The sequence below is a fragment of the Pelodiscus sinensis genome, chromosome 2, assembly GCF_052426305.1.
Source record: "Pelodiscus sinensis isolate ZL-2025 chromosome 2, ASM5242630v1, whole genome shotgun sequence".
Taxonomy (NCBI): Eukaryota; Metazoa; Chordata; order Testudines; family Trionychidae; genus Pelodiscus; species Pelodiscus sinensis.
This window is the reverse complement of record NC_143053.1, coordinates 73,368,234-73,385,087: the sequence shown is the minus strand read 5'-3', so window position 1 is coordinate 73,385,087 and position 16,854 is coordinate 73,368,234. Positions and strand designations below refer to the sequence as shown.

General features: G+C 43.2%; 1 protein-coding gene across 5 annotated transcripts in view; it reads left to right on the top strand.

Annotated features, from left to right (window-relative positions):
* The window catches only part of ASXL3 (ASXL transcriptional regulator 3), a 161,775-nt gene that overhangs the window by 16,695 nt on the left and 128,226 nt on the right, over positions 1-16,854 (top strand). The window contains exons 2-4 of one of the 5 annotated variants that reach the window (XM_075920751.2): positions 3,673-3,917; positions 9,631-9,694; positions 11,543-11,625. In XM_075920751.2, coding sequence (XP_075776866.2) covers positions 11,570-11,625 — 56 coding nt within the window. In that variant the 5' untranslated portion in view covers positions 3,673-3,917; positions 9,631-9,694; positions 11,543-11,569. Of the gene's footprint in view, positions 1-2,381; positions 3,918-9,630; positions 9,695-11,542; positions 11,626-16,854 lie in introns of those variants that run through there. The other 4 variants (XM_075920750.2, XM_025180832.3, XM_075920752.2 and 1 more) reach the window with 4 other exon arrangements.

Below are 16,854 nucleotides of genomic sequence, written 5' to 3'. Positions count from 1 at the left end.
ATAGTGTTTCTTTGTTGTTTCGCCTCGGTGTATAGCATAAAATAAAGGCAAGTTGATGCAGAACCTAAACAGTTGGGATGGAAAGGAACCCTCTGTCACAGAATCATGGTTTCTGTCTTCCCTTTTATATGTATTTGAAGGAAGCATTTAACTCCATGATGGAAGCAAGTAAGGATCATGGCCATGAATTGAGGATGGTTTTTAACCAAGGTTTGATGTGGTGGTGGGGAGGGAGGGCTATATTTTCCTCTTGCTCTCTCCACAGTGACGCTGCATCTCAGTGTAATGATTCATAGCCACAAACGGCATAGAGCCCATGTTTGTCAGCTAACTACATGCATCTGACACAGACTAGAACTCCCATTCTAATACCCTAAATCTGTAGTCTTCTATCACTTGAGCTTAAAGGAAACTTTCTAATTGCTGATAGTAATAGAACTGATGTTATAGTAGAAATGAGAACAAAATTCATTGTTTCTTGTCATGATATTTGCCTTTGATCTTGATCTTGCTAAGCAATCTGGTAGCATGGACCCTGTGCCTGTGCAAAATCCTATTATAGTCAGTGGGATGTTCCGGGGTCTCTGGTAATTAATCCCATTGCAGGTTTAGGATTTTAGTCATTACTTCCTAAGTGATAAAATGAGAAATTTACCCTCTACCTTCTAGCCTGAGGGTAGATTTTATTAGCCGTGATGAAAAAGTATATGTTGCCCCCACCTCTGCAATTTAAAGGAATAAAACAGCTGTTCAGTTGCATATTGTATTAGTTGTGGTATTTATTTATTTTGAATTTTAAATGCCATTTATTTTGACTGTTCAAAGATCCCTAGCTGTCGTTACATCAGTTAAAATGTGGCATTATCCTAGAAACCATATACTCAGAACTGGTCCAGTTATCATAGTCCAAAACAAACATTAAACCAGCCAATCCGACCAATAGAACAGACAAATCCTCTATCCTACCTAAGAACTCCGTTCTCTCTCTCTTCACCTTCATCAAATGTCCAAGGAACTGGAGAGGCCTGAAGGTCAGCATATTGAGGCATTTTTAGAACAAAATGGGGAGTAAATTCCAAAGTTGATATGCTGATAGAAAATACTCTGCCAGCTGTTTTCCCCGATTGCAGCTCATGTGTCTGTTGACTGTGGTGCTGGTTGTATAAATTTTTGAAGGTGGCGTATCCTATTTTAATTTTTAAAAATAAAAATTAATAGGGAGCCAGTATGGATCATGATATATAAAATATTACACACACGAGTGTGTGTGTGTGTGTGTGTGAGATATAGATATAGATATAGATATAGATATAGATATAGATATAGATATAGATATAGATATAGATGTGTATATATATGTATGTGTACATAATATGTAATGTACCATCAATTGTTGAATTTTGTGTTTGATATACTTTAAAAAAGTGTGTACTATATTTATATTTCTGTTTGTTTCTATTACATCTTCATACCCTTCCTGGCTTCACTCTACTTTTTATTTTATTTTCTATAATGGTAGAAGAGTTTTTTTTTTTTTTTTCCACAGTATAGACCACAGCCTTAAAAATGTCTCTCAGTGACACTTCCACTTCCATTTGTAATTGTATAACATCCCTATGGCAACTCTAATTGTTTAAATGGAAAAGGAATATTAGGAAAGCTATTAATACATTTTTAGTGTCTTTTAATGCAGTTTAGCAGCTGGAAATGAAGAAGGCTAGCAACATGTGACCAGCCAACTATCTGTAGAACACCAACAAGCAAGTGCTTCACGAACCACACTTTGAGCGCTGCTGCAGAAATTATGGTGTACCTTCCTCTGTTACCTTCCACCATCTTTTCTTTCTTTTATCCTTCACTCTGTTACATTCTCTTTTCTCCACACATTGTGTTCCCTACTTTCCCCCCTTTTGTCTTTTCTTGCTTCTCTCATAGTCAGTCCCAGAACAATACACTTCTCAAAATCTGTCTTGTAATTGATTTACTCATCTGTCTCTCTTCTCTTCTCTCCTCCTCCCCACCCCCCCACTCCAACAACAAAAGACTTTGAAGTTTTACCAGAAACCTAATAGCCAGTAGGTTAAAGCTGCAAACCAGAAACCAATAGGAAAGACTTGTGTGGAGCAGTGCCCTGATAAGAAGTCAACCCTCTTGTCTTGCATGGTGTCTGTAAACAGCTGAGAAGAAGCAGGCTGGGATTTCTATCAGGATGCTATCTCTGTATCGTTGGCTGGGATTCCGTCTTTCTGTTAATTAGCTAATGGATGCCTAAAAATGTGAATGTTCTTTGTCTACTGGAAAGAAGAAAGAAATATTAGTTCGACTCCCCCCCCCCCGCCCCCTACCCCCCCATTCTTCCCCATTCTTCTCAGTGCCTCTTGGCTGCATGTGTGGATCTCCTGGTGTAGTTGCGGCCCTCCCCCAGCATTTTGCCTGCTTAGAAAAAGGGGTAGATAGTATCACTTCAAATCCGTTCCTAGCCTGTGGTGTTCTGGTTTCCAAATATGTTGTTCCAGTGTCATTATGATTGTTTGGACTGTAGCTTTGCCAAGAAGCAGCAATGAAGTGTACCTGATTCTTTTCCATTTAGCTGCTGTTCACAGGATGGAAAGCTTGACAAAGCTACGAACAGCAGCAGAGCAATGTCTATCAGTTTGAGAAGATGGTTCTGTATCAGTTCGCACTGGCTTCATTTTAAAAAGAATGTTTTTAACTGCAAACATATAGTGGCTAGAATCTGCACGAGAGGATGGTACTTATCTGTGAAAGTTTCCTACTTGCCACACGAGAATAGTGTTCATGACTTCTTTGATTGTTAAACCTGTAGTTTGCACCATTGTGTGTCTTCTCTGTGTTTGTGTTGCTTGGTAATGGCTGAATTGCAAACAGTTGAGCCGGTCTGATTTTGTGCATTAAAGTGCAATTGCACGCACACACATTTTAAAAAATAGCCTAGTGATATGTTACATAGAGAGATTATCTGCTGGTTTCGTTACTGCCAGATGGGTTATAATGCAAAGTTGGGAGGCACTGTTAATACAGAGAAGGATCAGAGGAAGAACTAGGTGACCCTGTGTGATGTTATCTGACAGAAAACCATATAGAGCATTGTTGCAACCCCTGTTCTACAGTTGACAAGGCTTAAAGGCGTAGTTGTGCAAAAACAATGAGGAGTCCCTTGGCACTTTAAAAACTACCAGATTCATTTACCTATGTATCTGTTGAAGTGGTTTTTACCCACCTACCCAAACAAATGTCAGTTTTTAAGGTGCCACAGGACTCCTTGTTGGTTTTGTTCTGTATTTGCAGCAAATCTTATTCAAATGTTGAGTAAGATGTCTATGAAAAGGTCATGATTTGCTGGTTAAGATTATGAGTATTAACTGTATATTTGATATCAAATAATTGATCCTGGGGTAAGGCCCACAAAGTATTTAGCCAGCATGTCTTGGAGGGACTATTCAAATGGAATGGCTCATCAAAAGAACCCTTATCTGAGAATGAAGCATGGGAGACACTCAACTACACTGTATGGACTTGGCTGCGAATATTCAGACTAGCATGTGGGCAATGGCTTCCACCTGCAAAGAACTGAGTCCTGCATGGACAGACGATTTGCCCATGTGACGACTCATGTGACAAACTCCATCTTGTTACTGTACTTTTCCACAGTAAGAACAATGAGAGTCCACATGGAAGAAGATATAAAAGGTCCTGGGAACACCTCCATCTTACCTCTTTCCTGCTCCAGCCTCTCTACAGCTCAAGCCTCTGGACTATGGACTTATACCAATGGAATCATTCTAACCAAGGGACTGAGGTCCTTCCAATGATTTGGAAGTAACCAGAGCCTTATCTTGAGCCAGCAGTTTATTCCATCGCTGATACAAGCCTGAACCAAGGACTTTGCAGTTGTTGTATGTATTTGGTTTCTTTGATCACTTTTAATTCACCTCTTTCTTTCTTTTATGAATAAAACTTTAGATTTTAGACACTAAAGAATTGGCAACAGCGTGATCTTTGGGTAAGGTCTGGGTTATAATATTGTCCTGGGCATGTGGCTGGTCCTTTGGGATCAGAAGAATATTTTATTTGATGAGACTGGTTGTCATAACTACCACATCCCTATAAGCAGTGCTCCTGGTGGTGGGATAAAGGAACTGGAGTATCTGAGGGAATTTCTTGTATGACTTCCTTGTTAGCCAGTATGGCAAATAGGGATGTTAAATATCAGTTAGTTGAATAGATGAGTGAATGAATTCTTATCAGTTCATTGACTATTCTGTAGTCCCGGGGGTGAGGCTGGCGACCAGTGCACTCTGGCCCCACTCCCGAGGAGTCCCCTCCCTCTCTGCATGGGATGCCAGGCGGGAGCTGGTCTGTGAGGAGAGCCAGTTTAAAAACCAGCTCCCCTCATGGACTGGCTGCCTGTCAACCTGATACAGAGGCAGCAGCGCAGGGTGGCAGCAGCCCCTGTTGGGGTGGGAGGGAAGAGGGAAATGTGTGTAGTCTATAGGTTAATATTATAAGCTATTGCTTCTCAGACAATTGTTTAATTGACTATACTATTACATGCCTAGTGGCAAAATAGAAGTTTTTTTAGATGGGTTTGGTGTGCTTTGTAAGGGGAGGACTATCAGTCTTGGGCTGTGTCTGCCCTGTTTCTCAGTAGTCTGCCCTGAATTAGATACACACAGTAGCGTCCCACCAAAGCACACCTATTTACACTCTGAAGATTATAGTAATAGAAACTGGATGAAATTCAGTACTATGAAGTGCAGGGTCAGGCACTTAAGGTCTAATAATAATATTTTTTGCTATAAGGTGGAGGTCCATGAGTTGGAATTGACAGAAGGAGAGACCAGGGTGTGCAGGTTGAGTATAGGATGTCCATAAATCACAAGTGTGATGCAAAAAAGAAAATGCAAATGTGATCCTAGGATGCATCAGGCAAGGCATTTCTGATTGAACTAGACAAATATTAAAAACATTGTGTAAGGCTCAGATAAGGCCTCATTTGGAATGTTGTGTACAGGTTCTGGTCACCGTTACTTCAAAAAGATGAATTCATACTGGAACCTGGTGCAAAGAAGAGCTAGTAGGATGATCAGGGAATGGAGGGCCTATATTATGAGAGGAGACTAAGAGTTTGGCTTGCTTAGCTTACAAAAACAAAGGCTGGCTGGGAATACAATTGCTCTTTGTACAATACATGGTGGGGATGAAGTAAACACCAGGTAGGGTGAAGAGCAATGTAACCTAAAAGACAGCTTTGATACAAGAACATATGGGTATAAACTGGCCATGAGTAAATTTAAGTGAGAAATTAAAATAGCATCAGAAGAGTGAGTTTCTGGAACAGTCTCCAAGTAGGAACTGTAGAGTCAAACAACATACAGGCAGTCCCCGAGTTACGTGGATCCGACTTATGTCGGATCCGTAGTTACGAACGGGGATTTCTCGCCCCGGAGAACTAGAGCAGCGGGACGCCTGGTCCCGCCGCCCGCCTTCTCCGGGGCGAGAAAAGCTGCTCCCCGTCTCCCTGGTCTGCTGGCTCCGCCGGGTGCTCCGCCGCTCTGTGCAGCGTCTCCCTGGTCCACAGACCAGGGAGACGCTGAACAGAGCGGCGGAGCACCAGGGGCCGACCCGCGCCGCTTCCAGCTGATCTGGAAGCGGCGCGGGTCCAGCCGGGTGCTCCGCCGCTCTGCACAGCGTCTCCCTGGTCTGCAGACCAGGGAGACGCTGAACAGAGTGGCGGAGCACCGGGGGCCGACCCGCGCCGCTTCCAGCTGATCTGGAAGCGGCGCGGGTCCAGCCGGGTGCTCCGCCGCTCTGCGCAGCGTCTCCCTGGTCTGCAGACCAGGCAGACGCTGAACAGAGCGGCGGAGCACCCGGCTGGACCCGCGCCGCTTCCAGATCAGCTGGAAGCGGCGCGGGTCCGGCCCCCGGTGCTCCGCCACTCTGTTCAGCGTCTCCCTGGTCTGCAGACCAGGGAGACGCTGCGCAGAGCCCCGGAGGACCCGGGCCGGACCGCAGCGCTGATCTGGAAGCGCCACGGTTCGGCCCGGGTCCTCCGCAGCTTTGCTCTACGTCTCCCTGGTCTGCTGGGGGGGGACGCAGCTAGTGCCCCCCCCAGCAGACCAGGGAGACATGGAGCAAAGCTGGGGGCCTGTGGTAGAGCAGGTGGGGCACTGCCGGTTGGTCCCGCAGCACCGCTTCTTGGCGCTACTGGTCCAACCCGGCAGCACCCCAGCTGCTCTGCCCCAGGCGTCCTGATTCAGCTGCTGATCAGTTTCAGCAGTGGCTGAATCAGGATGCCTGGGGCAGAGCAGCTGGGGTGCTGCTGGGTTGGTCCAGTAGCTCCGAGGAGCAGCTGCGCTACTGGACCAAGCCAGCAGCACCCGAGCTGCTCTGCCCCAGGCGTCCCAAAGTCAGCCGCTGCTGAAACTGACCAGCAGCTGACTACAGGAAGCCCAAGGCAGAGTTGCTCTGCCCTGGGCTTCCTGGAATCAGCTGCTGATCAGTTTCAGCAGCAGCTGACTTGGGGACGCCTGGTGTTCTTATCTTGAATCTGTATGTAAGTGGAACTGGTGTCCAGATTCAGCGGCTGTTGAAACTGATCAGTTTCAGCAGTGGCTGATGCCAGTTCCGACTTACATACAGATTCAACTTCAGAACAAACTTACAGTCCCTATCTTGTACGTAACCCGGGGACTGCCTGTAATTGATTTTTAACAGCCACCAGATAAATTCGAGTGAGGTGGGGTTTTGGTGTGGTTTGTGTGGGTTTTTTTTTTTTTTTTGAGGGGGCGTCTTTCTCCTTCCCCTAAAGCATCAGAGACGGCCACAGCTGGAGAAGGGTCTGGCCAGGATGGGTGAGTGCTCTAAAGTTGTACTGAGCATTCTATCTTTCTCTCTCATTTCTTGACTGGTTCTTCTTCACGTGCTCAGGGTCTTTCTAGCTGCTTATTGTAAGTTGGGTCAGGAAGGAATTTTCTCCCAGATCAGATTGGCCATGACCTTGATTTTTTTTTTTGGTTTTGGTGCCCGTCAGTGCAGTGAGGTTTGCTTGCTAGGATCATGTGTGTGTTCCACACTTCATTCTCTATAATGGCAGTAGCTTCAAGTACTGGTGCACCTTGATCTCTCCAGTGCTGTGCCAGTGTCACATAGTAGTTTAATCTCCTGTGGACTGTGATAATTTGGTCTAATGTCAGTGCATTGGTTGTTGGTTAAAAGTGTACAGAAGGCATACTGTAATCAGAGGTCAGAGATGATCTTGTGGTCTCTTCTGCCCTTGAACTATATAACTGTGTGACTAACACAATGTTCTGTATTTCTACTACTGATAGAGCTGAAATGCCCAAGTCTGCTCCAGAGTTATTTTGGCAACATAAACTACCACTTTACAGAAAGTTACATTTTCTAGTGGATTTCATGACATGTTTGTACCATAGGCTCACAAAGATAGGTGCAGTTCCATCCCAGAAAAGCAATTTTTTCTTTGGTATGTAATTAATCTGAGCTAGCTGGTTAAATAGGTTTTGTGCACCTTGTACATCACCTATATGCTTAGAATTAGACATGAATTTGTCTCCTGGACTATTAATGTTTATCAATAGGTCTCTCTTCTACTATTTGTTCTCAGAAGTGCCATGTCCTGGTCTCTTTGCTCTCCAAATCAGCAGAGTATGGACGAACTACCCAAGTATCTTGGTTGCCTCTGTATTGAATTCTCAGCTCTCTTAAGGAATGTCATGATAGGGTTCAGTGGGATCTTCTCAGTCCTGCTCAGATGGTGAATTTTATTGCTAGTTATGCCTAATGTGGAAGAACAAATGGAGAATCCTCAGGGATACAGTGCAAATTATTCCCTTTCTCTCCCCCCCCCCCCTCCTTAAAGTATGTTGGGCTTTATCCTAAAGAACTAGGGAGAGGAAGACACAACATTTTCATGACTGTAATTTGACTTGCTCTGGAGTTCTAACTATTAACTCTAATCCTAACATTACTAGTCATAGCCCAGATCTAAATAAATTGCCATTTGGAGGACATGAATGGGGTAGGGAATAGGAGAAAAGTTTAAAAGAGATAGGAGCTTCCTCTCTTGTCCTTTTATTACCTTGTCTCACCAAAGTGTTCATAACTTTATAAAGTTATTATTTTAGATATTGTACATGTTTTAGTGGATAATTATTAGTTCAGTTTTAATTCTTTAGCATTATTTTGCAAATTCATGGAAATATAAAAAAAATTTTGAGACGGGGGTACTCCAGGGAGGTATGCATTGTTGGATAGGGATGTTAGATAGCGGGTAGTAGAGTAGTTAACTAACCACATTAATTCTTAGTCGTTAGCCAGCTATAGTCTCCGGGGGTGGTGCCAGCAGCCAGTGCACTCTGACACCACTCCTAGAGAGCCCCCTACCCTAATATAGAGGCAGCAGGGCGGTGTGCCAGCTAGGAGCCAGTCCACGAGGGAAGCCAGTTTAAAAACTAGTTCGGACTCCCGTGGACAGTGGCTCTGCCCAGTACCAGCTCCTGCTTTCCTACCACCCCCCTTGCTGCCTCTGATACGGAGGCAGTGTGTGGGGGGGAATGTGAGTAGTTGATAGATGAACCGATAAGCGTAGGCTTATCAGTGAATCATCTAGTCGACTGCTTGTTGATATTCCTATTGTTGGTGCATGTAAAACTTCAGTCTGTCTGCTAGTTCACAAGCTTCTTGGTAATATTGCTGTGTATGTGGTACTGTCAGCTTACTCTGTTTTCTGTAAGTTAAGTGGGGAAATCATTGACCTTCATTGAATTGTTTGTTCAACTAATCACTTTTACTTTCTTCAGATAAAAAAATCTACTTTAAACTAAGCCCATTAGTATTTTTCCATACAGAATAAATATAACATAGTTGCGATATTTAAGAAGAGTATTTTAGCTAAAAGTTATACTCCCCATATTATATATATATATATATATATATATATATATATATGGCTGACTTCTCATTCAATAGTATTTTAAATCAATAAATCTTTGCTCTTCACCTAAGGTAACTTTTGTAGTATGTGTGTGTACAGACATATATACTATCTATCTGTTCTAAATGGTTACATGAATACAGTTATACTTGTCAGGATATATGGAACCACAGCCCACACTATGTATCCAGTGATGAAACCCTTTCACACAATGTGCCATTTTTCATTTCAACACATTTAGCCTTTCTCACACACTCTCAATTTTAGTACGTCATTATATTCAGAATGTATTTGCTTCATATTGTGGTATTTAAAAGCTGCCTTGTGGGTTTGATTAAAATCTCTGTAGCGTTATACAAATTGCTTTGTCAGTTTCATATTTTTGTTTTGTTTTGTAAAGATGATCATCTGTATCTATGTGTATAGCCATTGTTTCCACAATCCGTTCAGTGCAGCTTCCTCAGCACATACTGCCCTCCCTTTTCCCGCTTCCCCAGACAGGGTGATTTTTTGATGTTTTGCATAGCTTTATTGTTTCCTTCCGACTGTCATCAATTTCACGCTGTAATACTTGGCACTTTTACTTCCTTAATAGAGTAGGATGTGATGTCATAGAGAAGGGGACAGGGCTACCCAAATTTTCTCAATTGCAGGGAGGAGCTGCCCAGGTGTGCTGAGGGGCCTGTACTCAGGAAGAGAAACAGGGAATCCTCCACAGTGAGTAACCCCACTTTCAAGTGCACCCAGTTTCCTTCATAGCCATGTTCAGTACAGTGTAGTGTCCTCTTCTGCCCTTTCCAGTTTTACCCAGTTCGCCCTCTGGAGTGTTCCCAGTTCAGTTCAGTTTCCCTCTTTCCCCTCCATTTTACTGCATATTGATTTATTTTATCTTATTCTGTTAAGTTTCCTCTCTTCCTTACTCCAAAGGTTATATTTTCCTTTGTCTCTGGATGTTGTTAATCTCCATCATTCTAATCTTAATCTTCACTCACATTGTCCTCTTTTCAGTGAATCACTGTTCCGTTTCTGCTACTTCCTGTTTTGTCTGTAGTTCCTTTTCTCTCCCTTGTAATAATCTCTTTCCAAGCTCTTCATTGGTCCCTTTTTGCCTCTTAATTACTTTCTTCCCTAATTCCCCCTTTCAGGTCACCATTCTGTTTTCCTTTCCTGCAAGTTCCATGTATATTCTTTCCTCTTTACATACACATTGTTAAAAGCTCAGTTCTGCTCCTAAACCTTTCTAGTGCAGCCCTTGTTTCTGCATTTTTCTTTTGTAGAACTAAACAGTAAAGAATAAGAAGCTTGTCTGGCAAACAATATGGAGCAAGGGATTTGGTAAATAGTGTTCTGAATTGAAAAGAGGAGAACAGGAAGCTACCAGAACTGTAAAATGGCAGGAGAGGCCTGGGAGGAGCTCAAGGGATTGGTGGATGGGCTGGAGACTGATTCCTTTAGGTCACCTGCTTGAATTACAGTCCTGGCTAGTAATGATTGAAAATATTCACCATCCAATCTTTGGTGACTTATGTGATATGTTTTGGTGGTATATCTCTACTTCCTATTGGACAGGTGTCCCTATAGTAGCTACCATCACAATTGGCGTTAATTGGTAACTAGTAAAGAGAGGCAAAGGATCGAATGAGCATGGAGACCAAACTCATTTCTTGTTTGCCAGAGGTGGAAGTGCAAGTTGTTACTGAGTCGTGTTGGAAAGACACTGTGGGGAAGCTTGCATTGCCATTGTCTATGCTGTACCTTTTCTGTGGATAAAGGATTTCAGTTTCTAGGGCTGTCAATTTGGCACTTTACCTGAGCAAAAGAATGGCAGAAAGAGTTAAATGGTTCAAATGGAAAGGGGATACAAAACGAAAAACTAGAAAATTCATGCCAATTTGTCTGAATTGGGATGAGGAATGGATTAATTTGGGCTCAATTGGAAAAGGCAAAGGAGTGGAAAACTGAGCTGAACTGGAAAACATACTGCACTCTGAGTCATGTGGCATCTTGTGTGCTTCTGTGACTGTCTTGGCCACTTAATTTTTCATTGTTTTTAAAAACAAAAAGCATTTAAAATTTGAAACCTATCATGTCACTTCTGACAGTGGCTCCTCCTTTGCAAACAGATTTTAGCCTTTTTTTGTGTCTGAGGTCATCACAAAATGTAAGCGCAGTACTTCAGTCACCTCAGACTGTTTTAAAGTAGTGAGCAAAACCAGCACTCTCTAATCACACTTTTTTTGTTTTGTTTTTGTGCCTCTGAGAAACTATACTGCATTATTGGTCTTCTCAAATAGGTTTCATATTTTAACTCTTTTTAGTTTATTTTGTATCTTTGGAAGAATATTTCCATGCATTTTAGCAGATGATGCACACAAGCAGCAAGTAAATCTTCCTTTTTCTGCAGAGTCCTGGACTATATCTGGCCTTCCAACAGACGGAGGACTCCAGTCTCAACGCTGCAGTTCCCCCTCCAAAAATAATTAGGCAAAACGTGCATGAACATGTGAACTTTTCAGTCACAGAATGGTTTTATCTTATTTACACATATATATTATTTCTTTTTAGGCATTGGAAAAACACCCCAACTCCCCAATGACCGCAAAGCAAATACTGGAAGTAATTCAAAAAGAAGGGTTAAAAGAAACAAGGTCAGTATTTGTATGTTCAATATCTCTTACAATTTCTTTGAAAACAATGAGGTTGAGTATTAATGACTGTATGTCACTCCTAAAGTAATATGCATTGGCTAAATTAGTATTTCAGTGCATAGCAAGCTTATCTGACTTTTTAAAGTTTGTAATGTTTTAGTTGTGTTGGTACCAGGTTAATAGGGTGGGTGAGGTACATTTTTTTTTTATTGGACCTACTCATCTCTTTCATCAACAGAAGTTGGGCCAATAAAAGATATTACTTCGCCTACTTTTTCTTTAGGGTTCTTAAATAATCGTGTGACTCACCTTTACAATGTGATTTGGATGCAGAAGTGGATTGTAATGGATAAACCCCTGGAGGATGAGCAAGTTGAGGAAATGGTGTTTGATACAAAGTCCAACAAAGTCAGTAGCTGTCTTTCCATTGGCTCCAGTGGGCTTTGGATCGAGCGAAATGTATTCTGCTTCAGGTAGACAGCTCTTTATTCCTGAGTCACTGCTGTGAGGTGATCCAAGAACTGAGAGCTTGGACATGGAAGCAAAACAGGAGAGGAGAGATTAGTTGGGGGAAGAAAAGTAATAATGATGCTCCAGTACAGAGACCATTTTTTGTTCTTGTATGACTGTGTTGAGAGTAACTGATCAGAGGGAATTTTATTTCAAAGATAATGTGTCAGTAGGTATTGACCTGTGGTAGCAAAATAAAGTAAGCATTTGCTTCTATTTTAATTGCATCCTTTTACAGTGACACCTAAAAAGTAGGGTAAGTAACTAGTTTAGTACAATAGTAATGCATTATATTTGTTGTTTCTGAATTTCTGTTTACCCAAAAAAATCTTCCCTAGGTACTATGTTGTTTCTTGTAATTCAGAAACATTTCTTAAGAAACAGAAGGAATAATGCAGTCTTTTACAATATATAACCATACAACTTACTAGTAAACTAGATACAAACATGTAAGATACAGGTGGGTGTTAGTGGAATGAACAGCAGCAGAGATAATATTATGTATAATTGGAAGCTGAATTTGCCCCCTCAAGCTCTGCAAATGTAGTTGCTGTTCAGAAATCATTTAAAATGCTTGTGCCAGTGCCAAGGAAGGAGCAGAGAGCCTTAGAAAACAGAGCCTAGGCTCTGTGCCACAAAGTTATGCAAACAAAAAGTCTCATAAAAGAAGCCACTTGAAAAATGTGTATTAAAATACTCCACAGCAGTGAATGAGCTACTGATTGTTCTTTTGAGTCTTATGACATGAGACTACTACACTTTGGCTTAGAATTCTATTCTAATTATTCTTGTTATTATAACAAAACCTCTTCATAATTCTCAAAGTGTTATTCTCCCCATTGTGTTGTATGAAAGAGGAAGCAGTGTACAGAGACTGGGTAGTGGGTGAAGCTAGCTCTTCAATGTTGTGAAAATAGAGAAAACAGAAACGCCTTTGGACTGTAAATATAAATATATTATACAACTGGAGGAAGAATCTACTAAAGGGAAAGTCAGCCTTATAGTACAGGCAGTCCCCAAGTTACGCGGATCCGACTTATGTCGGATCCGCAGTTACGAACGGGGATTTTTCTCGCTCCGGAGGACTGGAGCGGCGGGACGCCTGGTCCCGCCGCCCGCCTCCTCCGGGGCGAGAAAAGCTGCTCCCCGTCTCCCTGGTCTGCTGGGGGAGCCAGCAGACCAGGGAGACGGGGAGCAAAGCGGCGGAGGACCCGGGGCCGGACCCGCGGCCGCTTCCAGATGAGCTGGAAGCGCCGCGGGTCCGGCCCCAGGTCCTCTGCCGCTTTGCTCAGCGTCTCCCTGGTCTGCTGGGTGGGGACGCAGCTAGTGCCCCCCCCCAGCAGACCAGGGAGACATGGAGCAAAGCCCAGGGCCTGTGGTAGAGCAGGTGGGGCGCTGCCGGTTGGTCCCGCAGCACCGCTCCTTGGCGCTACTGGACCAACCCGGCAGCACCCCAGCTGCTCTGCCCCAGGTGTCCCCAAGTTAGCCGCTGCTGAAACTGACCAGCGGCTGACTACAGGAAGCCCGAGGCAGAGTTGCTCTGCCCCGGGCTTCCTGGAATCAGCTGCTGATCAGTTTCAGCAGCAGCTGACTTGGGGACGCCTGGGGTTCTTAAGTTGAATCTGTATGTAAATCAGAACTGGTGTCCAGATTCAGCCGCTGTTGAAACTGATCAGTTTCAGCAGCGGCTGAATCTGGATGCCAGTTCCGACTTACATACAGATTCAACTTAAGAACAAACCTACAGTCCCTATCTTGTACGTAACCCGGGGACTGCCTGTAGCTCATAAACTAAGCGTGACAGGCAAGAAAGAAATTGACAGGTGTTCACTACTGTATTTGTAATGTGGTTCAGTATGTATGCACTGTAAAATGAGTGCAGCGCATGTGTGGATAATTAGTAGTAACTAACTATTTGGAATGTCATGTGTGGTGATGAACATTCCTACTATAGAAGGCAGAATAAATCCCTATATTTTCTATTTTTTAACTGAAGAATCAGTATAATGTTAGCTGGGGACTCCCAGATTGAAGAGCCTAAAATGATTGTTGCAGTTATCTGGAAATTGTGGGATCTTTTTTAGAACTGAATTTAAATTTAAACAGTTTGGATTCAATGTTTTCTGCTGCACTGAAAATTGTAAAAATTAAATGAGAGGCTTTGGGTTGATAATCTTGATGGTTAAATTCATCTACTAGAACTGCAGGCTGTGCAAACTTAACCTATTTGCCATGCTGCTTTAACTATGATCTGAAGGCGATCATTTCTAGGGCTGACATGGCACTTTAGTCTCCATGCTGCTGTCAGTTGACATGAGTAGCGGTGGATTTTGTGATGAGTAGTCAACCTTCAACCCTTTTCTATCCACCCCCTCAAAAAAAAAAGAGAGAGATGGAATGAGACCACCAAAGTGTTTTGGTCCACTGATTAACCTTCATTCTTCAGTGACTTTCTTTCTACTGCACTGGATTTGACTTAACAGTGAAGAGTTATGTATCTTAGTTCCTCTTCCTTATACAGGTTGAGCCTCTCTAGTCTGGCACCCGTTTAACCTGACTAGTGCCAAACCAGAGAATTTGCCAAACCACAGGAGGACAGTATTGTCTAGCAGCATTACCAACACTTCCACTGCTTACTGGGCTCTTAGAAGACTTTTAGAAATAAACTAGAGTGAAATAGCAGCACAGAACACTGAGAGCCACAGGACTGGTGGCTGTAAACAAGTTTTATGAGACCATGGAAAACCTGGCCACATCCAGGATAAGTGGACATCCAGATAACTTAAAATCATGCTGGACCACAGATGTTGCTGGACCAGAGAGTGCTGGAATAGAGAGGTTCAACATTTACTGATATGTTTATCAGCAAACCTGTAGTGATTCTAGGCGAAGTTCTCCTAAAAATTTCCTCCTGTCTTTTCAATGTATATTGAGTAAGACTGCTCAGTTGGGTCATTTTGCATGTATACTGAAAAAGTATTAGCATCTTAGAATTAATAACTTTCAGGTTTTGGCAGTTTTATCATTGCCATTACTTGCCAGAGGTACTTTGTTGGTCTTATATTTATTTTTCTTTGAAGTTCTAAAGATGTGTCATTCCCTCAATAGTTTGGGGGGTTTTGTTTTACCTAAATTAAGTCCAGAAGGGAGAAAATTCAAAAAACAAAATCTCTACCAGAAACCCAGGTGCACCTCAAGGGAAAAAACAAACAAAACTAAGGTTACAAGCTGTGCAGGATAGTGCACTTGCACAGATTTACCGTATATTACGTTTGAAATGCATGTTTCAATGTTTTGTTTTTTAAATATCTTTCCTGCTGCCACAATCTCTTATTAAAAGATCACCCTCTGTCCAGTTGTCCTCACTGTACCTGGAAGGAAAAACAGCTTTTAAAATAAACAGTTTTGTGACCTAAAGGCTTGAAATTTTTCTTAACTAAATAAAACAATTATTTGTCTCTCTAAATACAAGTGTTGGCAAATAATGCCAAACTGACATTCCTTGAGACTTAGTCTTTTATTTACAGAGTAGCTGTAATACATACAATAATAGTGCATACTTCAAGTCTAGCTTTCATTGTACCTCAACCTTATTCTGAAATAATTGCTTTTTTTGGAGATAGTGTAGTTTAGCAATATGCCTATTCAAACATTGGCCTTGCTGCTGAAACTATAAATGAAGTTGTCAGTTGTGCCATCTGGTTACTTTTTAATGGACCAAGACACCAAATTATTTCACATAGGTCCACTAAGCAGTGATTAAGAACAGCCATACTGTTTCATACCAAAGGTCCATCTAGCCCAGTATCCTGTCTGCCGATAGTGGCCAATACCAGATGCCCCAGAGGGAGGGAACACTATAGGTAATCCTCATATGATCCATTGTCCAGTGGTAACAATTTTTGGATAGTACAGGTTGACTCTCTCTAGTCTGGCACTGTCTGGTCCAGCAACATCCGTGATCTGGTGCGATTTTAGTTAGCTGGGCGTCCACTTATCATGGGTGTGGCCAAGTTTCCCACAGTCCCATAAGGTTTGTTTACAGCCACCAGTTATGGCTCTCAGTATTTTGTGCTGTTGTTTAGCTCTAATATACCCCTAAATGTCTTCTTAAAAGCTCAGTAAGCAGTGGAAATGTTGGTAATGCCTCTAGACCAGGGGTGGACAATACTTTTTCCCCGGGGGCTACTTTTTGAAGTAGTCCCAGGTCACCCCATAAGGGGAGGGGCCTAAATGGGAAAGGGCGAGGCTACCCCATCCCCAGACCATGATTGATCTGGGGGTGGAGGAGCCCCTTTGCCCCCCCTTTTCCCATAGGCACCCATGCCCTGGAAGAGGCTTGGTACGTTCCCCCACCACCAGGCCAATCAGAGCCTGGGGGCGGGGAAGCGCGGGAAGCCTCCTCTGGCCCTGCAAGGAGCACATGGCACTTTGAAGTGCCACGGGCACCTCGCAGGGCTGGAGCAGGGCAAAGGAAGCCTCCTGCAGCTCCCGTGCCCCCAGGGCCTGATTTGCCTGAGGGTGGGGAGTGCGCGAAGCCTCCTCCGCTTTCCCCCCGCCCTGCAAGCAGTATGCAGCACTTCAAAGCACCATGTCCTCGTGGCAGGACGGGAGGAAGCTTTGTGCACTCCCCCGCCTGGCCCCAAATTGACTTGGGGGCGGGAGAGCACCAGGGCCTCCGTGAGCTGGATCCACCCACTTGGCAGGCTGGATCCGGCC